Source organism: Chlorocebus sabaeus, chromosome 25 (assembly GCF_047675955.1).
Source record: "Chlorocebus sabaeus isolate Y175 chromosome 25, mChlSab1.0.hap1, whole genome shotgun sequence".
Taxonomy (NCBI): domain Eukaryota; kingdom Metazoa; phylum Chordata; class Mammalia; order Primates; family Cercopithecidae; genus Chlorocebus; species Chlorocebus sabaeus.
Genome location: NC_132928.1, coordinates 13,474,706 through 13,494,606, shown reverse-complemented (window position 1 = coordinate 13,494,606; position 19,901 = coordinate 13,474,706). Strand labels below are relative to the sequence as shown.

Below are 19,901 nucleotides of genomic sequence, written 5' to 3'. Positions count from 1 at the left end.
ATTAGTTGCATTTTAGAATATGTTCTTGTGCTCTTGTTCTAAAAATATGAGAATCACTTTGTCTATAGCTCAGTTATAGCACTTACGGCATTAGGTTGGAATTACCTGTTTATACGCCTGTGACCTCTGTTGCGATAAAGACCACATTTTATTCATCTATGAATATCTAGGGATTGGTTTAGTGCCTATCACATAGTATTCAGGGAATGTTCTTCACCCTATTTAGAGTATAAATCAAGTTCGTAGTTTTCCATTTCTGTGGTGTTTCACATTCAATTTAAAATCTTACAAAAAACGATGCATAAGTCCTAAAATAACATACCTTTGACTGAAAGTATTATAATTCATTACAGCAAAAGTTTTAATGAATTCCTTTTATATATCAAGAACTGGGTACTAACAATATAAATACAAGCCATATGGAATACACGGTTCCTTTAAAAAAAAAAAAGAGAGACCTAAAGGAAATTTTTGGCACGTTAATATAGAAAATATAGCATGAAGTAGAACATAATACTTATTCTTACTTTAAAATGATGTAAACTGGTTCTATTCTAAGTTTGGATGACAACATATAATATACCTTATTAAACTCACCAGAATCCTTCCTGAGGATGGTATAACTTTGCGGCAGCCCTCCCAGAAAGACTCCGGTGTTATCTCCAATAACAGTACTACCATTCAGGATGGCAGAGGAACCTAGAGAATAGGAGATGAGAAACACACCTTCACCAGGATACTCTATTTTTACTAACTCATCAAATAATAAAATCCTTCGCCAGCCTTCGGGATACCACTCTCTTGGTTCTCCTCTCTCCTCATTGCCTGTTCATTACTTTTCTTCACTGGCTTTTCCTCAGCATCCCAGCATCATGATGTTGGAATGATCCAGACCGCCTCTGTCTCAGGCCTCTTCCTTTCTCTACCCATAGGGATCCCCTAAGTACTCTAGAGGGATGAGGAGTGGGCTAGGTTCCAGTATGAACTACTAGGGCCAAAGGCCAGGGTTACCTGGGTCTCTGACTGTGTGGCATAACAATGGAAATCCCTGTTCATATTTCTAATGCCCACCTTTTTGAGAGGAGAGGCAAAGCTATTTATGTTTGTTTTACCAGAGCCCAATCCACTCTAATTAGCCCTACTTACATCTGTTCCCTTGGCTTTCAATACCATCCTTTGCTGGAAGTTCTGACTTCAGAACTCAGACTTGTTTCTTGACCAGCCTGCCTGGTATCTCCTCGTGGATGTCTCAGAAATCTCAGCCTTAACATGTTAACAACTGAACTTTGAACGTCTCTCTCCAAACCTGCTTCTCCCACAATCGTGCACTCCCTGGTTTTGGCAGCTGCATTCTTCCAGTTGCCTGAGACCAAAACCTGACAGGCTTGCTCTATATTAATGGCCAGTAAACTCTGTCAAAGACCAGATAGTGTCTTTGTAGACTATTCAGACTCAAGTAGCCTTAGATAATACATCAATGAATGGGTGTAGTTGTGCTCCAATAAAACTTTATAAAATCAGGCATGAGCTAGATTTAGACCATGGTGATAGCTTACCAACCCCTATTCTGCCTCAATCTCATAATCAAATCCTGTTAATTTGACATTCACAATATAACCAGAATCTGAATACTTCGTGTTGTATCTTCAATTATCACCCTTATTCAGGTCTCCATAATTTCTTGTCTGAATTAATACAGAATTATTGCAGAAGCCTATTAACTGATCTCCATGCTTTCACCCTCATTCCCCTTATAATTTATTCTCAAAAGAGCAGCTAGTGTGATCCTTTTAAAGAAAGCAGTCATATTATGTCATTCTTCCCTCAAAATCCTTCAACAGTTTCCTTCTTTCACAGTAAAAGTCCACAAGGTCCCATATGATCTAATCCCTAATGGCCTCTGTGACCTTATGTCCTGTTATTAGCCCTTTCACACCCTCTTTCCCACACTGGCCTTCTTGTCGGTCCTTGACGTGCCACATGTAGTGTACTCTCACCTCAGGGCCCTGATACTTTCTGGCCTCTCAACCCTCTAAATATCCAAGAAAGCATCCTCTTCCTGGATATTTTCATGGTTTGCCCCTTTGTCCCTTCAGGTCTCTACTCAAATGTCACCTCATCAGAGAGACCTTTTCTTTTTTTTTTTAATTATACTTTAAGTTCTAGGGTACATGTGCACAACGTGCAGGTTTGTTACTTATGTATACATATGCCATGTTGGTGTGCTGCATCCATTAACTCGTCATTTACATTAAGTATATCTCCTAATGCTATCCCTCCCCCTCCCCCTACTCCACAACAGGCCCCTATGTGTGATGTTCCCCTTCCTGTGTCTAAGTGTTCTCATTGTTCAGTTCCTACCGATGAGTGAGAACATGCGGTGTTTGATTTTTTGTCCTTGAGATAGTTTGCTGAGAATGATGGTTTCCAGCTTCATCCATGTCCCTACAAAGGACATGAACTCATCCTTTTTTATGGCTGCATAGTATTCCATGGTGTATATGTGCCACATTTTCTTAATCCAGTCTGTCACTGATGGACATTTGGGTTGATTCCAAGTCTTTGCTATTGTGAACAGTGCCACAATAAACATACATGTCCATGTGTCTTTATAGCAGCATGATTTATAATCCTTTGGGTGTATACCCAGTAATGGGATGGCTGAGTCAAATGGTATTTCTAGTCCTAGATCCTTGAGGAATCGCCACACTGTCTTCCACAATGGTTGAACTAGTTTACAGTCCCACCAACAGTGTAAAAGTGTTCCTATTTCTCCACATCCTCTCCAGCACTTGTTGTTTCCTGACTTTTTTGTGATTGCCATTCTAACTGGTGTGAGATGGTATCTCATTGTGGTTTTGATTTGCATTTCTCTGATGGCCAGTGATGATGAGCATTTCTTCATGTGTCTGTTGGCTGCATAAATGTCTTCTTTTGAGAAGTGTCTATTCATATCCTTTGTCCACTTTTTGATGGGGTTGTTTTTTTCTTGTAAATTTGTTTGAGTTCTTTGTAGATTTTGAATATTAGCCCTTTGTCAGATGAGTAGTTTGCAAAAATTTTCTCCCATTCTGTAGGTTGCCTGTTCACTCTGATGGTAGTTTCTTTTGCTGTGAAGAAGCTCTTTAGTTTAATTAGATCCCATTTGTCAACTTTGGCTTTTGTTGTCATTGCTTTTGATGTTTTAGTCATGAAGTCCTTGCCCATGCCTACGTCCTGAATGGTATTGCCTAGGTTTTCTTCTAGGGTTTTTATGGTTTTAGGTCTAACATTTAAGTCTCTAATCCATCTTGAATTAATTTTTGTATAAGGTGTAAGGAAGGGATCCAGTTTCAGCTTTCTACATGTGGCTAGCCAGTTTTCCCAGCACCATTTGTTAAATAGGGAATTCTTTCCTCATTTCTTGTTTTTGTCAGGTTTGCAAAGATCAGATGGTTGTAGATGTGTGGTATTATTTCTGAGGGTTCTGTTCTGTTCCATTGGTCTATATTAGAGAGACCTTTCTTAACACACACACCCACACACACCTGCACATACACCCACACACAACTTTCCCTCTCATCTTGCTTTTTCATTCTCAGAATTTATCACCACTTGATATTTGCTTAAATTTTTTTTTCTGTATTTTTCTGCCCCATTCCTCCCCAAAAATGTAAGTTTTACAGTGTTCTCTTTGCTCCTTGTATCCAGAGTGCCTAGAACAATATCTGGAACACAATAGGTACTGATTAAAATCATGTATTTCCTGAATGATTTAATAATAGCCTACATCATTATATAGGTACAGTGACCATGTTATAATTACATAAATGTGGCAGATAGGGTAGGCTGGAGCAAAAACTAAACTTAAATGTGAAAGAAATAGGATGTGTGTCCCAAGAATGCTTCCTGTCCACTGTGTAAGTTAGGAAAAAACATTCACTTTTTTTCTCAGCCTTGGTTTCCTCATCTCCAAATGCAGACAAAAACTGCTTTCCTCTACTTTCCTTGGAAGTCCTCTACTTTTTGGAAGTCAAAAGTAACATGAGAGAACATAACTAAAGGTCCATGCAAATTGTAGAGAACTGTAAAAGACATAGGTAACTTAGACAGAGGTGATTTCTTTTCTTTTCTTTTCTTTTCTTTTCTTTTCTTTTCTTTTCTTTTCTTTTCTTTTCTTTTCTTTTTAACTGAAGACCTTCATGGATGAAAAACTAGTTGCCAGACTTCATCATTTTAGGAGCATCCCAAAGGCAAATTCAACAGCAATATAGATGGAATTGAGTAGAAATGATGGTGAAATAAGGATGTAGGAATATAAACAACAGAAAAGTATGGCAACACCAACATATCAACAGGGCTATTTATACATATCAAAAATTACTTACCTGTATATATCCCATCAAGAGTGATTTGGCCAAAAGCCTGATGCCTGATAGCAATTATTTCATGCCATTTTCCATCACTATATTGTTTACCATGATCATTAGTTGTAGTTACTTCCACTGGTGACCCCTTAGGGGAATGAATGAATAAATGTTTTTATATACATATCTACACATAAACACACACTTACATGTTTGTTATAAACCAATTAACAAGTTCCAAAATTATGATCCTGATACAAGCATGCATACATTTCAAACAGAATTCAAAATTGAAGTTGATGTCTAGCATCATTTTGGCTTTCCTGTGATGTATTAATACTTCCCTGAGCACCACAGTGCACAGATCTGTAAAGGTCTCATCATTGCAATAAGAATTTCTTACAAAGCCATTTGCATTTTCTGATGAATATAGCTATTCATCAGAAAGGTAAAGAATTTTCTATTCTAAAATTTTAGACTTTACTTTTCATGATGTAAATATGAAAAAGAAGAGAAGAATTTAAAACTAATAAAATACCACTAAAAATGAGTTCTGAAGATAGAGAGATGTCAGACAAGTCATTCTTATCTTCACAAAACTATCAATAACAAACGGGAATGACATTCACCTTAAAAACTAGTCAGTTATGATACATTAAACATAAGGGTAGAGTTAAACATAATACACAATGCTTTGAAGCCAAAATCCAATATTTATAGTTCTGGCTAAGGTAATCACATAATAGTTAAAAATGTGTTCCTAAGTGATAAGACGTAGGAAATGGCAGATATTAAGAACAGAATTTAGCAAATAGGAGGTAATAATAATAATAATAAACTGAGAAAGGGAAATAGAACAGATGTCTGCCATGTCACTACTTTCAAGAAAAGTAAACACTTTTCCAGTATGTTATAGTAGCCTTGGTTACCTATAGTAACATTTTCAGTGTTAAGAGAATAAGACTAAGTGACAGATACCCCAACTTTGTCACCAACGGCTACTAGTACTACTATTAAAGAAAACTAAAACAGAAATTACTCTAAAACTTCTAAATGGGAATGAATTTTCTTCTTAATAAAGTTGATTTACTGAGCAAGAATAAAGCTCATTCTATTAAAATCTTTAAAAATTAAAAAATAAGGTTGGGTAAAATATTACCAAAACATTTAATTAGCAGAAAATTTCACCAAACTCTAATAATTTTGCTATACAGTTTTTTTCAAAAAGAGAAAATAGATCATTGTTTCATATAATGAAGCTGAAGATGTATATTGAAAAACATACAATGTTAATCATACCATGTTTAGTATGATTTCTGTTTATCTTTCTCTGAAATGGCTTCTGTGATATAACATGTCCACTCTACACATTTAATTGGCTCCTGTCGGGCCTCATAAAGAGCTTGACAACATGTATGATATACAGAATTTCATGTTATCAAAGTAAAAAAAAAAAAAAAAAGCTTTTAATTTCCCATGAGTATGAGTGGGTTGCCTCTCACATGGACAATATCCCAACTTTTACAGACAACTCCATCAGCTAGAAACATGACCATCTGGCAAGTTCTAGTCTTTGTATTTTTGTAGGCTGACTTTCCTTATATCTGTTTTGTCTACATACCCTTTTATTTTCTTCAACCCTATTTCAACATTTTAATATTTTACAAACACACATTTCATTATCGTAGTTTAATAATTAAAACCAGAACTGGTGTCGTGCCCAATTAATGTGCCCTGGTAGCATGCCCATTAGTTTTTCCATTAGTGAATTCAACAATACTAATGGGATTACTAGCATGGGATGCTAATTGGGCGTGACATAAGAAACTGGCTTACTTCTTAGCATACCCTTGCTAATGATGAAATTAATGAGCATTTTATTAAATGCTGTCTCATCAAAGTGTACTTAGTTAGCGTTAAAATTGTTACAAATGATGCTGCATTCTAAAGATCAGGTGTCTGAGTAAGTGGTTCTTCATATTTTGTTTGGCAACAATCTGAAGCATTAATAGTTCTCTACATCAGAAATCACATTTATTGGAGACAAATTCAAGTTCGTTACCTACAGCCTCAGCATGCCAAACTCACTTTATACTTACAGCAATTTAGAGTATCATTTTTTGAAGATTATTTTAAGATTACTTCCCCCCACCAATGAAAAGGAAAGAAAAATTCTGTGATGACTTCTGGTGTCATATTATTCATGTTGTTCTTTCTATTTGGAACATATCAGACGCATTCAACAGATGCTATTCGGAATTGTTTTAAAGCTTTCATTCTCAGCCGGGCGCGGTGGCTCAAGCCTGTAATCCCAGCACTTTGGGAAGCCTAGATGGGCGGATCACGAGGTCAGGAGATCGAGACCATCCTGGCTAACACGGTGAAACCCCTTCTCTACTAAAAAATACAAAAAACTAGCCGGGCGAAGTGGCAGGCGCCTGTAGTCCCAGCTACTCGGGAGGCTGAGGCAGGAGAATGGCGTAAACCCGGGAGGCTGAGCTTGCAGTGAGCTGAGATCTGGCCACTGCATTCCAGCCTGGGCGACTGAGCGAGACTCCCTCTCAAAAAAAAAAAAAAAAAAAAGCTTTCATTCTCACAGCTTCCTTCCAAGTAAAGCCAGAATATGATGTGAATTTCCTGTTAATGTCACTGAACATAGAATATTTAAGGGATTAACATGGATCATTACTGGTCACTAAAGTATTATCTGGTCAAGTATATTCAAAATTGAATTTAATTAAATGAAGAATGGGAAAATTATAGCTAATTGTTGGAGATAACAAAAAATACAGTAATTAAAAGTTGTAGTTAACTTTTTTTATTGTATCTTTTAACAATCGCAAATGTCCAGTTTGTAATATACAAACACATTTCTAATTTTATATGCTATGAAGAATCTCCCTTTCCCTAAACATTTATTCAATAGAATGCTTTGGATAATTGGATGACAAACCAAATACATTTTTATATCTATAGCCTCTATATTGTATTAAATTGTTATATAAGGAATTTATTACTGATTTTATTGAGAAATTTTAAAAAGAGCAAAGTACATGATGATTTCATGTTATTTCTTAAATATGTGCTAGATAATTACTTTAAAATTTCTTGAAATTCTCTTCATAATTCAAAATCTGGCTATTTTGAATGAATTCAGCAAAAACAATTTAAAAATAACCATCTTATTGTTTCCTGATAAAAGTCAAATTATCTGAAAAACACACAAGTTTAAACAAGATTGGGCATGGTGGCTCATGTCTATAATCCTAGCACTTTGAGAGGCCAAGATGGGAGGATTGCTTGAGGCCAGGAGTTCGAGACCAACCTGAGCAAAACAGCAAGACTTTTTCTCTAATTTTTTCAAAATAAAAAAAATAAACAACAACTAAAGCTTTATGTAATCATCACAAGCTAGACGTTTTAACCTAGAAAAATGGATAATTTTCTTCAGTTATGAGTAGTGGTAGTATCTTACCAACAGTTATTGAGTCAGTCAACCAGGTAATATGTCAATGGTCATTTATTTACTGAGCATCTACTGTGTTCCAAAGACTGTTCTAAGTCCTGAAGAAGTATCTGTGGACAAAACATTCATAGACTTTGCCCTCACTGGATCATGCAATCTGATAAGAAAGACACACTAAGTACATAATTACTTGTGTCATGAGTATAGTAAAGTATTCACTAGATAATCTCGTCCTCATTTAAAGATTAGAGGAGAAAAACTGGCTTAAAGTGGTACCCAAGGTATTTAAAATATAAATAAATGTAATCCCAATAGAAGGCATATGAAATAAACTTCTATGCTGTTTTAAATCCAGGGTAGCTCTAACTTCATACAAGAAGCTGCATTGATATTACTTTGGAAAAGGAGAGCAAATAAGAGAAGAGTATTCAAAATTTTCGCCATCCCTCAGTTTTAACACTTCTTTGTCTAAAAATGAGTGGGGCTTTTATTATAAATTTAGAAAATATGTTTAGTACCTGCTTTAGAGTATAAATTCCTTGGAGGTAAGGAAGGACACAGTCCTTGCTAGCATGAGCTCATTGTTTCATATATAGTTAGCATCATGACCCATGAGCACTTAGTGTAATGCATCTGATTACATTTTCTCAGCTAGATCCCAAGGCCATCCTGCTCAACCCATACCTTGTATTTTAAACAATAAATAAATTGTCACTTTCCTGAAAACTCAAGCAGCTTTTACCTTATGGAGAGATATTATTTCAGATAAAAATTTACTTACTAGACATCATTAAACCCTCCCCACTCCCTTTAGCCCCCAACTTGGTTTTAGCAATTTTTTTTTTGAGACAGGGTCTTGCTCTGTTGCCCAGGCTGAAGTGCAGTGGCTCAATCTCGGCTCACTGCAACCTCCACCTCCCAGGTTCAAGCAATTTTCTGCCTCCGTCTCCCGAGTAGCTGGGTTTACAGGTACCTGCCACCACATTCAGCTAAGTTCTGTATTTTTAGTAGAGACAGGGTTTCACCATCTTAACCAGGCTGGTCTTGAACTCCTGACCTCGTGATCCACCCGTCTCGGCCTCCCAAAGTGCTAGGATTACAGGCATGAGCCACTGCACCCAGTGGCTTTAAGAATTTTATTAATACTTGGTGGGCACCTATGGACCATGTCTACAGCTTAGGGTTTGGCTACACAGGGTAGAGACAGAGCAACTGGGAAAGCTAATAGCAGTGATGAGTACTCTAAGTAATTGTGTGAATGAGAAGGGTAAGGGGACAGAAATGAGGGACAATGCCCTGTGAATGTTTCCCTGAACTCTGTTACCACGCTTTGCACCAGCCTGTCCAGGTGATCACCGTAAAGGAGATGAAAAAGATGAGGCCTGCCAGATGAGTTTCCTGGCAGCCATTCTCAGTTAAGCAGTTTGACCTCTTTACCCTCCTATCCTACGGAGTTTTAAGGTATTGCATCCTTTAGAAAAAGCAACACCACATGTCAAAAGGGATGGCAGTCATGCTTCAGATTTGGGGAAATCATTTTTGGATTAATTCTCCAATGACTGTTCCATGTTTGGTAGGGGGTGACTATAAATACTCAAAATCTGTGATGAACAACTAATGGCCAGAATTCCAATGAGTGTCATTCTGTTCATTTCTGTGTTCCCAGTGCATAACTGTGAAGTCCAATAAATTCTTAGCAAAATTTCATTGAATGAAATAATTCAGTGCTATTCAAATAATTGAATTCAGTGCTAGTTCTATCCCTAAACCACTCTATGACCATAGTTAAGCCACTTCATCTAAAGCACGGATGAAAACAATGTCAACCTCAAGGGGCTACTTGAAGAATGAAATAAGATCATTCATGGGAATCCACTTTGTATACTTTAAAGCTCTATAAATAAGTGGTCCCGTGATTAGTTTTTCTCCATCTGGCTTATTCTTAAATATCTCCAGATACTAACTGGTTGAAGGGGAAAAGCCAGATTTTTCTTTCTCATTGACAGTCTTCTATTTTACTGTACTCTCCCCTTTCTTTTTCTGATTTTTGTTGATTTTTTTAACTTAGCATTTGCTCTCCTTTCTAACCTTGTTAATTTGGATGTCCTGCAGAACACTTTTTTATTAGTAGTAACTAACTTATTTTTCTACAACATTTAAAATCATACATTTGCCCTATTTATTTTAAGAAAACAAAACATCGGTATAACATATTCCCTTATTCCACCCACACCCCGCCACTCAGTTGATACCTTCAGAACTTTTAATTCACTCATTTTTCCTCTCCTTCAATTCTTACTAATTTTAGCAACAAATGATTATTCACGGTATTTTTTTTTCTTGCCCTTGCTATACTTCTCTTCTATTTCAAAGATTCTTATTTGTCACTGTAAAACAGAGTTCTAGTCACTCTATCATTAAATATTTAGGCATAGCTTAATATTGCTAGATTTATTATTCACTGATGCTGCTTCTTTTTGTATTTCTGACTCTGTTATTTTTCCTTTTGGCTACTTACTGAAATATTTCTTTCAGTGGACAGTGCACAGATGGATTTTTTCTGAATTTATGGATATCAACAATCATCTTTCTTTCATGTTGAAAAGTAGTATAGCATTGTAGCTAAAATCATGGTCTTCGGAGCTCAGTTGCTTGTGTTTATAACCTGGCTTGGTCACTTATTAGGGTTGTGACTTGGGGAAAATTAACTTACCTGTGACCCAGATTCCTCACCTGTAAAATGGGAATATTAAGAGTATCTACCTCACAGAGTTGTTGAAAAGTTCAAATGAGTTTATGTGCGTGTGTAGGTGTGTGTGTGTGTATAGGCATATGTGTGTATGAAAATGTATAAATTTACGTATAGAAAGAGCACTTACAATAATGCCTGGCACAAAGAGCTCTCACAGAAGTATTAACTTTGCTTAATCTTGACAGGAAATTGATGAGTCTTTTCAATGGATATATACTAAATTCCCTCTTAAATCAGATATTCTCTCCTATTTTTTGTTTCATCATTTTATGTTATCCCTGTTTTTCTTGAGCATGTGCTTTTTGTTCTCCTTCTGAATCGCTTCTTAGTGACAGTAGTAGTATCTATCTTTCTTGTTTGCGTCACATTTTTATTATGTATTTTGAGAGATTTCTTCAACTTAATCTTCTGACCTACTAATCTGAGGCTCAAAGTGTCTCTCCTCTAATTAATCTACTTAAAGTTTTCAAATAAAAAATAATATTTTCCTTTATGTAATTGAATCAACTTCAGCTGATTTTTTTTTTTATTTTTTTCAGTTGCCATCTGTCTTGCCTTCTGCGATAGCTGCTGCTTCTTCCTTTCCCTCTGGCTGCGGGATCTGCTTAGGTGTGATGCTATTTCCTTTTGCTTACTCACTGCCCACCTGCTGGCATCCTTTAAGAAGCTGCCTTGCAAGGGGACACTCAGAAATCTTTGTGTCTGAGAACCTATAGTGCACCAGCCAGGGAGTTAGCGGGCCTCTATCAAGTCATGAGGAAGGAGCCTTTCTGCCCCTGGTCCTTCGAGTGGCCACTGTGTAGCTCTCTCAGCTTCATAAAGCAGGGGGACCTTGGCCTGCTTTTTGAGCCTGGTAGGGTCCTCAGATACACTTGGTACAATAGGCCCTGACTTTCCTCTCTAAGGTCAATGGATCTCCGGGGCACATGAGGCTGAGATCCTCAGTCAGATTACTTAGTCCATGATCCTAGATGCAACTTGGATCCAAGGGTGAACGTTGTGCCTGCTTTACCAATAAAATGTAAAACGTTTATTTGGTAAGCACATCAGTTTTAAGTTGAAGAACTAAGAAAATGGAAAGCTAATATCTTTTACTTAGTCTTACTCATTTCTCAACTACTCACATGCCTAATACAATACCTAATATCAAATGCTCACTGATATTTGTTTAACTCAAGTGAAGACAACTGTTCAGTGCTTTCCCAGCACCCTTAGGAAAAATTCAAATCCTCACATTCGCTTACAGGGCCTTAAATGACTTAGTTTCTACACAGCTTTTCAATCTTCAACCTTTCCCTTTGTCTCTGTTCCCAGCTATATCAGATTCATCTCAGTGTACGAAAAGCGCCATGCTCTCATCCACCTCAGGCACTTAATATTTGCTATTTCCTTAACGTTTGTTGCTCACTTTGACTGGAAACTTTATGTTTAGCACCTTCCCAGGTGGAGATCACTATCTCCCCTGTACTGCCCCGCCTGAAATATGCACCCTCAAATACAGACATATGCTCTTGTTCTGACCAATTTTTCTTCATTGATTTGTATCTCAGTTAAATATCACATTTCCAGAGAAAACTGACAACTCAGAAAACAATGTATTTATTTATTTTTGTTCCTATAATACGTAGAATCCTAAATCTTTATTTTGATATAATTTATAAACATTTAAAATTGATTATTTTACTATATCCTTTGCAGATTTTTTCACAGGGGCATGGTCATATTTAACTTTAAAACTATGGTAGTCTGCAACGCCCAGCACAATAGTACCCGATAGCCACTTAAATATTTGCTGGTGAAACAATAAAAAAAGAAAGACACGGAAGGATGAAAAGGGGACATGATGTTTTGCTATTAAGAAAAATAAAAATAGAGCTCTTTAAATTTATTTAAAAGTGTTAATCTTCATTATAAGGTGGCATTTTGGTTGTTAAGCACATAGATTCTCAGTCGGACCATGATGGTTTAAAAGTTAGCTCTGCTATTTTAGCTGAGGGCAAGTCACATTACTTTTGTAAGTTTCATTTTCTTGATTGGCAAAATGGGGATAATAATAGTACCTACCTTACAAGGTTTGAATGAAGTTTCAGTGTGAAAACAGAAGCATTTACCTCAGTACCAGGCACATACTAAATTCTCAAAAATATTAACTTTTATGAGTACTCATTTACCTGAGGATCAAAAAGAAAATAAAGACGTCCCTTCTTCAACTGGAGTGCAAAATACTCTTCCTGATTGCCAGGTGATGCTGCAAAGACAATCAAACCTTCAGGCACTTTTGTTCGAAAGCTGGCCTTAATGCCTGGTAAGACAAGTGTGATCAGCAAATCAGTGCTGGGGTTTTGTTGATTCTTTCTGATAAATGTACATTTACTTTCATTATTATTTATGATGTAGTGAGTACAGTCAGGAAGTTATACACAGCAATGTACTGGCATGGTCTAGGCCATTTGGTTTTAAATATATCCCATTTTTAAATGCCAATCAGTACTTGGAAACTTATGCCTGTGTTCCTGCTAATCAATATAAAATGAAGTTTAAATTTATGCAAAACTCATCAACCTAAAAAGACATATTGTCAACCCAAAATTGGATACTCAGAGTATCAACGTGAAAACATGATCAGAGAGTCATAAAAATAAATGGATTTTTGACACGAGTGAAAGAAACACAGAGGATCTTGCTTAAAATATTTATGAAGTTCAAATAATCAGTTCAGTAATAGAAGTTAATATTGGAAAGACCTGCCATGAAGTGGCCTATAGAGGTAATTTCCTGAAAAACCATCCTCTAACCTAATGGTTTGCAGCCTTCAGAATTCTGGGATCTTTACTGATCCTTCAGAGCGCATACCAGCCCTGCATAGGATATACAATGCTCTTTTCTCATAGAAATTTCCACAGCTTAGGAAGCAGGGGCAACATGCAACAGCCCTATGAATGATGCCTTCCCCCTACCATTACATGTCTCCATCTCCAGTCCTCTGAATGATGCCTTACCCCTACCATTACACGTCCCCATCACCAGTCATATGAATGATGCCTTCCCCCTACCATTACATGGCCCCATCTCCACTCTACTCAGTATCTCACATACTCAACACATACTATGGAGCTCTTGCCATGTGTAAGGCTTTTTGCTTAATGTATTAAAACTGGTAAGAGACACAATCTCTGTTTTCAAAGAATTTCCAGTTTAGTTGAAAACATTAAATGCATATGCCTTAACAAATTATCCTGTGAGAATCAAATAAGAGCTCAAGACCATATATGAAAATCAAATAACATCTCAAGAACACAATAGTGAATAATGAATGAATACTGATTTGAGTAAAAATACAGTCAGCCAGGATAATAAAAATTTAAAGGAAGGAGATCTTCCTTCAGGCTGAGCTGGTAACCAAAAGTCCTGCATATGTGGGTGGTGGTGGACTCAGGTTCAATAGACATCAACTACCCCAGAAACCATGTCTTAAGAGAAAAGCTTTAGCTAGGGTTTGAAGGCAGGAAAGCAGATATCATTTGGTGAACATTGGACTGTCGTTTTTTCAACACACATCTGTGGAACACTAACATTAGTTGAACTCTGCTACACGGTAAAGAAGAAAAACTAATAAGCCCATAACTGACATTGAGTTCTAGTTGAGAAAAAAGACAATTAAAAAAAGCAAACAAACAAACAAAAAAAAACTGTAATGCGATGTGATAAATGGTATAGGGATATATACAAAATACCTGATTAAAAGAAATTGAGGACAGTTTTAGAGAATATAATCCTTCAGCTTGTTTTCAGAGAATATGAAGGATTTGGTGGGAATTGTACAAAGGCCTAGAGGTATGGAAAGTTTGAGGAAGGCTGGTTGTGGAGGAGGGAGTTAGATAAATCTGGAGAGATAGGTAAGACCCCACATCTGTACAATATGGCTTGAGAAGTTTGTATAGAAGACAAAGATGAAAAAGAATGCTGTGTTCTAAGTTATTTTGAGAGTACCATTCCTTTAGTCACAGCAAAGGTTAAGTTTAGGATACAGGTTTTAGACTTTCCAAGAAGGCAAATCAAATTTATCCTGGCCTTCTTGACTTCTTTGTCTCCATCTTCTACGTTTTATGCTCTTGGTCATTTTCAACAAAGTTGACCTAGTGATTTTTATATCTCATTGTTACAGACTCTTTTATTCTCTTACTCCGGCCTGCTTGAACATTGTGTTCTTGCTGTCAGATTCAGGACGCGGTCCTTCCTGGTAACTCTTCCACTTCACAGAATAGAATTGTTTGCCCCAACAAATTGCTTTTCAGTAGTCAAACTCACTTGGACTCCTACTACTAGATGCATTGTTCTCTCTCATCTCCCCTAATAAGTGCGCTGAAATGATTGAGCCACCCATTTGAAACTTATCCTTTAAATTAATGGAAGAAATTAAAATTTGACTGGAGAGCAGGAACAGGATTTTCAAAATTGAGACTAAGGCAACAAAATTGATGATGAAATGTAGAGAGGAGACATAACTTAGATACACAGAAAAGAGGTGAGTGTTGTGCTTTGGGAGAATAAGACAAGGACAGACAAGTAACTGAATTAATAATTGAAAGGATAAACTCTATACATTTCAGGAAAGGCACATTAAGTCATATTGATATGAGGTGATGGTGTGGGGCGAAATGGTCCATTCTTTTCACCAATTATTGAGGAAAATGGAGTATTAATAACAGAAATAGAAATGTCGGGTAAGGAAGGAAATCTGGGGTTAGGAATTCTCTTTAGTTTTAGGCATACTGAACTTATGATGCAGAAAACTCTATCTGCCATTTGGGAATGAGAATCTAAATCTCAGAAGAGAAGATGGTGCTGGGAAAATAAATTGGCAATCACCTATCAAAAGCCATGTCTAAGAGACAGATTGTAGAGAAAGAACAAGAGCCTTTAATGGAAATGTCCACATTTAAGAAAAGAAAAAAATAAGGGCAAGAATAAAGTTAGATCAAGAAAATATTGTAAAATGGAAGCCTAGATAGGAGGGAACTTTGAGGAGGCAAGGTTAGTTAACTGTGTTAACACTTCCAATAGGTCCAGAGTAATTAGAACTGAAGAAAAGCTTATGGAGTCAGTAATGACATAATCTTTTTCAGTTGAGTAGAATGGACAGACTCTTGACTGCTGGGTGATAAGAACTGAGGAAATGAATGAGTAGAAGGAGGTGACAGAACACTAATTAGAAAAATCTGATAGAGAAAGAAATAGGAGACATAGAAATTAATTATTAGGGTAGACCAGGGAGATAAAAGAAGGAAGCATCTACCAGCAGAAACATAGACATAAAGTCTGGTCTACAACCTGAGGAAAGAACAAGTATATTTCTACCAACTCTTTTCTTCTCTTAAGCTTTTCTCCTTATGGTTCAGAGTAACACTACTTGGGAAATCTTATCTTTCTGTCACCATTTTTATGTGATATTTGGTATCATACATTATAATAAAACCTATTCCTATAAAATTACACAGCTTGAGCTTATTTCACAAGAATAGCTATAATTTGAAACATGAAGATAGCAAAACTCTCTACCAGTGTGCTGGAGTCATCTATGTGGCAGTAGAGAGGAGAATAAAAGCATGGAACTGGGTATTGGGAAGATACCAGTAATTGCTCAATCTGGGAAGACAACTACTTCTCTTTAATTCAAGAGAAATCTGACGAATGAAAATAAATCAGTAAGAATTACAGGAATATTTAGACAAGATATACTTGGGAATCTCATAAAAATTATGCACTATTTAAGAAATATGCAAGTGCATGTGTTTTTCTAAAATATATTATTTAATTTTCAAGTTTTATGCTTATATGAGAAAACGCACTGCTAGTACAACTAAAATATAATACTTTACACAGATTGAGGAAAATTTCTTGTAAGAAGGGAAGCTATAGTATAAAAAAAGGCAATTGGATTTGATGGTGTATGTGAGACTTTCCCACAGCTTTTTCAAATAATTTAATCTTCTCTTTTTTCTCTTTACATTGCCAAAATAAATAATGAATGATTGTCTTTTGCGCAAACTCTATGATGGAATTAAAAATGCACGCGTTCACTGAAACATCATATTCTTGACAATTAATTATTGCCATAGATATAGATACATTCTATCTTTTGAGCCAAATGCTGAAATCGTGTAATCAATTCTTTAAATGAACTTAATAAAAAAAGAATATATTTAAATATAAACATAATCTTTTAATTAACATATAAAACTTTTTTTTTTTTTTTTTTTTTTTTTGAGACGGAGTCTCGCTCTGTTGCCCAGGCTGGAGTGCAGTGGCCGGATATCAGCTCACTGCAAGCTCCGCCTCCCGGGTTTACGCCATTCTCCTGCCTCAACCTCCCGAGTAGCTGGGACTACAGGCGCCCGCCACCTCGCCCGGCTAGTTTTTTGTGTTTTTTTTTTAGTAGAGATGGGGTTTCACCATATTAGCCAGGATGGTCTCAATCTCCTGACCTCGTGATCCGCCCATCTAGGCCTCCCAAAGTGCTGGGATTACAGGCTTGAGCCACTGCGCCCGGCCTATATAAAACATTTTAAAGAAAATATTATTGACTCTACCATGAGACAGAGTGGTAACATGCATAACTACTCCAAATTATTAACACTTTCTTTTCCTATGAGAAGATTATGTATTTACAGATTCCTAACTCTTGAGTTAGGCTTAGTGATGTGACTTGTGTTGGCCAAAGAAATGAAAGCGGACATGTGGTGTGCACAGGAGAGCAGAAATTTTAATACAGCTGTGTAGTTGAGCTTGTCTTCCTCTCTGCCTCATGAATGTGTTTTCATCCCAGGCCCAGGAAAAAGAAGAGTTGTGGATCAGAGCCCAGCAGTGCCAAAATATTTTTTGCTTTTAATGTTTGTGTTAAGCTGAAATACTGATTAAAATGGGCAGACAAGTGAAAATTATACTTTTCTCACTTGCTGAAATTTAGATTTTAATTTTCAAAAAATGAGACAGAAAGGAAATGTTCTAAAGTTCAGTTTTTTTGTTTCTAGTGTTTAAATAATACAGCATTTCATGCATCTCTATTTTCATTCATTCAAGAAATATTTAAGGAACACATACTTTGTACAAATGGTATACATGAGATGTGTAAAATAAACTTACATCCATGGCCTAACATTCTAAAAATATACAAAATCCAAGTTCTACATGGAAATATTTAACTTTCAAGTAAGAGGGTTTGCAAGTTTCAAATTTAATCATAAAAATCGTACACTGTTGGGGCCATGGATTAGGCAAATAATTGTTAAACAATAAATGTGAATCTATAACAGAAAGGGAAAAGTTGATAAATTAGACCATGTTAGAATTAGCAACTTTTGGCTAGCAAAAGGTAGGAATAAGAGAATGAAAAGACAAACGATATAGTGAGAGAAGATATTTGCAATACATATATCTGATACCAAGATACATAGCCAGAAAAAACATATGAAAAAGATGGTCGCTATCATTAGTCATCTGAGAAACGCAAAATGAAATGCAATACCACTAAATATCCATTAGAATGGCTAAAATGAAAAGGAAACACAAAGTGTAGCCAAATATGTTCAACTACACGTATATATTACATATAACTATATTTTTATATATAATATTAAATAAATAAGTAAAATGTTAAGTTTATAATGTACAATGTAATAATATCTATACATGCAGCATTCATAAACTATTAGTTGGAGTGTATAACCTCTTTTAAAAACCGACAGTATTTATTAAGTTATCCTTATGGGCCGGCCGCGGTGGCTCACGCCTGTAATCCCAACAATTTGGGAGGCTGAGGCGGGCGGATCACGAGGTCAGGAGATCGAGACCATCCTGGCTAACACGGTGAAACCCCGTCTCTACTAAAAATACAAAAATTAGTTGGGTGTGGTGGCGGGCGCCTTTAGTCCCAGCTACTCTGGAGGCTGAGGCAGGAGAATGGCATGAACCCGGGAGGCGGAGCTTCCACTGAGCCAAGATTGTGCCACTGCACCCCAGCCTGAGCGACAGAGCAAGACTCCTTCTCAAAAAAAAAAAAAAAAAAAAAAAAGCTATCCTTGTATCTTTTGATATGTGTATCTTTTTATCCAACTGTTCTACTCTTGGCTCCATATCCAGCCCCACCCAAATGCATAGGGTCAAAAGATATACAAGTATGTTTATAGCAAGACCTTTTATTACACCTTCAAACCGAAACATACACACGTCACTCAACTGTACAAACAAATACAGCAATGAGAATGAACAACTATATACATGAATCTCACAAATATGGATTGTGTAAGAGACACGAAGAACACAGGAATATATACTGTATGATCCCATTTATATCAAGTTCAAAAACAGACAAAAATCCATCTATGATGTTAGAAGTCAGGATAGAGGCAATCCTGGCTGGGATTTAGAAAGGGCACAAGGCAGGCCCACTGGGGGCCCTGTAGTTTTCTATTTGTACTGTGGGTGCTGGGTACTCAGGGCTGTCCAGGTTATAAAAATGGGTCAACCTGTGCATTGCCACTTTTTGCACTTTTCTGTATGTGTGTTAGACTTCAACACAAATATTTTTCAAAAACCAAACGTGTCTCTCTTGAACTATGAAATGTAAAAAGCCATCCAAAAGCTTTTATTCTAGTCAACTTAACTTTGTTATTGCAGATACAGGAAAATGTAAGACATTTCAAAATGATTGGAAATTGTCAGGTAATAGCCATACAAAGGTACTGTAAGAACAAAAAGAAATAAAGAAGTAATACATTTCAGCTGATGAAAATTTTGCCTTCCAAAATCCAAATCAAGAGAAGGAACCTGAAATATAAGTTCCTAGTATGAATGAAAAAGTTGCTAAAAAGTTACTATAAATTGTTTAAATCTTTGATCAGAAATTTAAATTCTTAGAATTGACATGTAGAATATATTAAAAAATCCTACAACTCAATAAAAAGCCAAGCAACCCAATGGAAAATGAGCAAAACGTCTAAACAATCACTTGACTAAAAATTCTGATATGCAAATAACCAAGGCGCACAAGAAAGATGTTCAGTGTCATCATTCATCAGGGAAATGCAAATTAGAACTACTATGAGACACGTCTCTGTACCCACTAGAATGGCTAAAATTAAAAACACGAAATTCTGCTGAACAGGTGATGAAATGAAAACTCTCATACATTGCTAATGTAAATGCAAAACTAAACAATCATTTTGGAAAGCTGCTTGGCATATTCTAAGTTAAACATATACCTAGCCTAATCCGGTCTTTGACTTACCTTTTCATTTTCTTAATATTTCTGATGAAGTTGAATTTATCATTTGTTAAT

At 36.3% G+C, this 19,901-nt stretch overlaps 1 protein-coding gene across 1 annotated transcript in view; it reads right to left on the bottom strand.

The window, feature by feature from the left end:
- Positions 1-19,901, bottom strand: part of USH2A (usherin) — a 785,943-nt gene that overhangs the window by 447,993 nt on the left and 318,049 nt on the right. The window contains exons 21-23 of the mRNA XM_007988447.3: positions 12,736-12,866; positions 4,368-4,494; positions 598-699 (exon numbers count right to left, since the gene is read on the bottom strand). Coding sequence (XP_007986638.3) covers positions 598-699; positions 4,368-4,494; positions 12,736-12,866 — 360 coding nt within the window. The remainder of the gene's footprint in view (positions 1-597; positions 700-4,367; positions 4,495-12,735; positions 12,867-19,901) is intronic.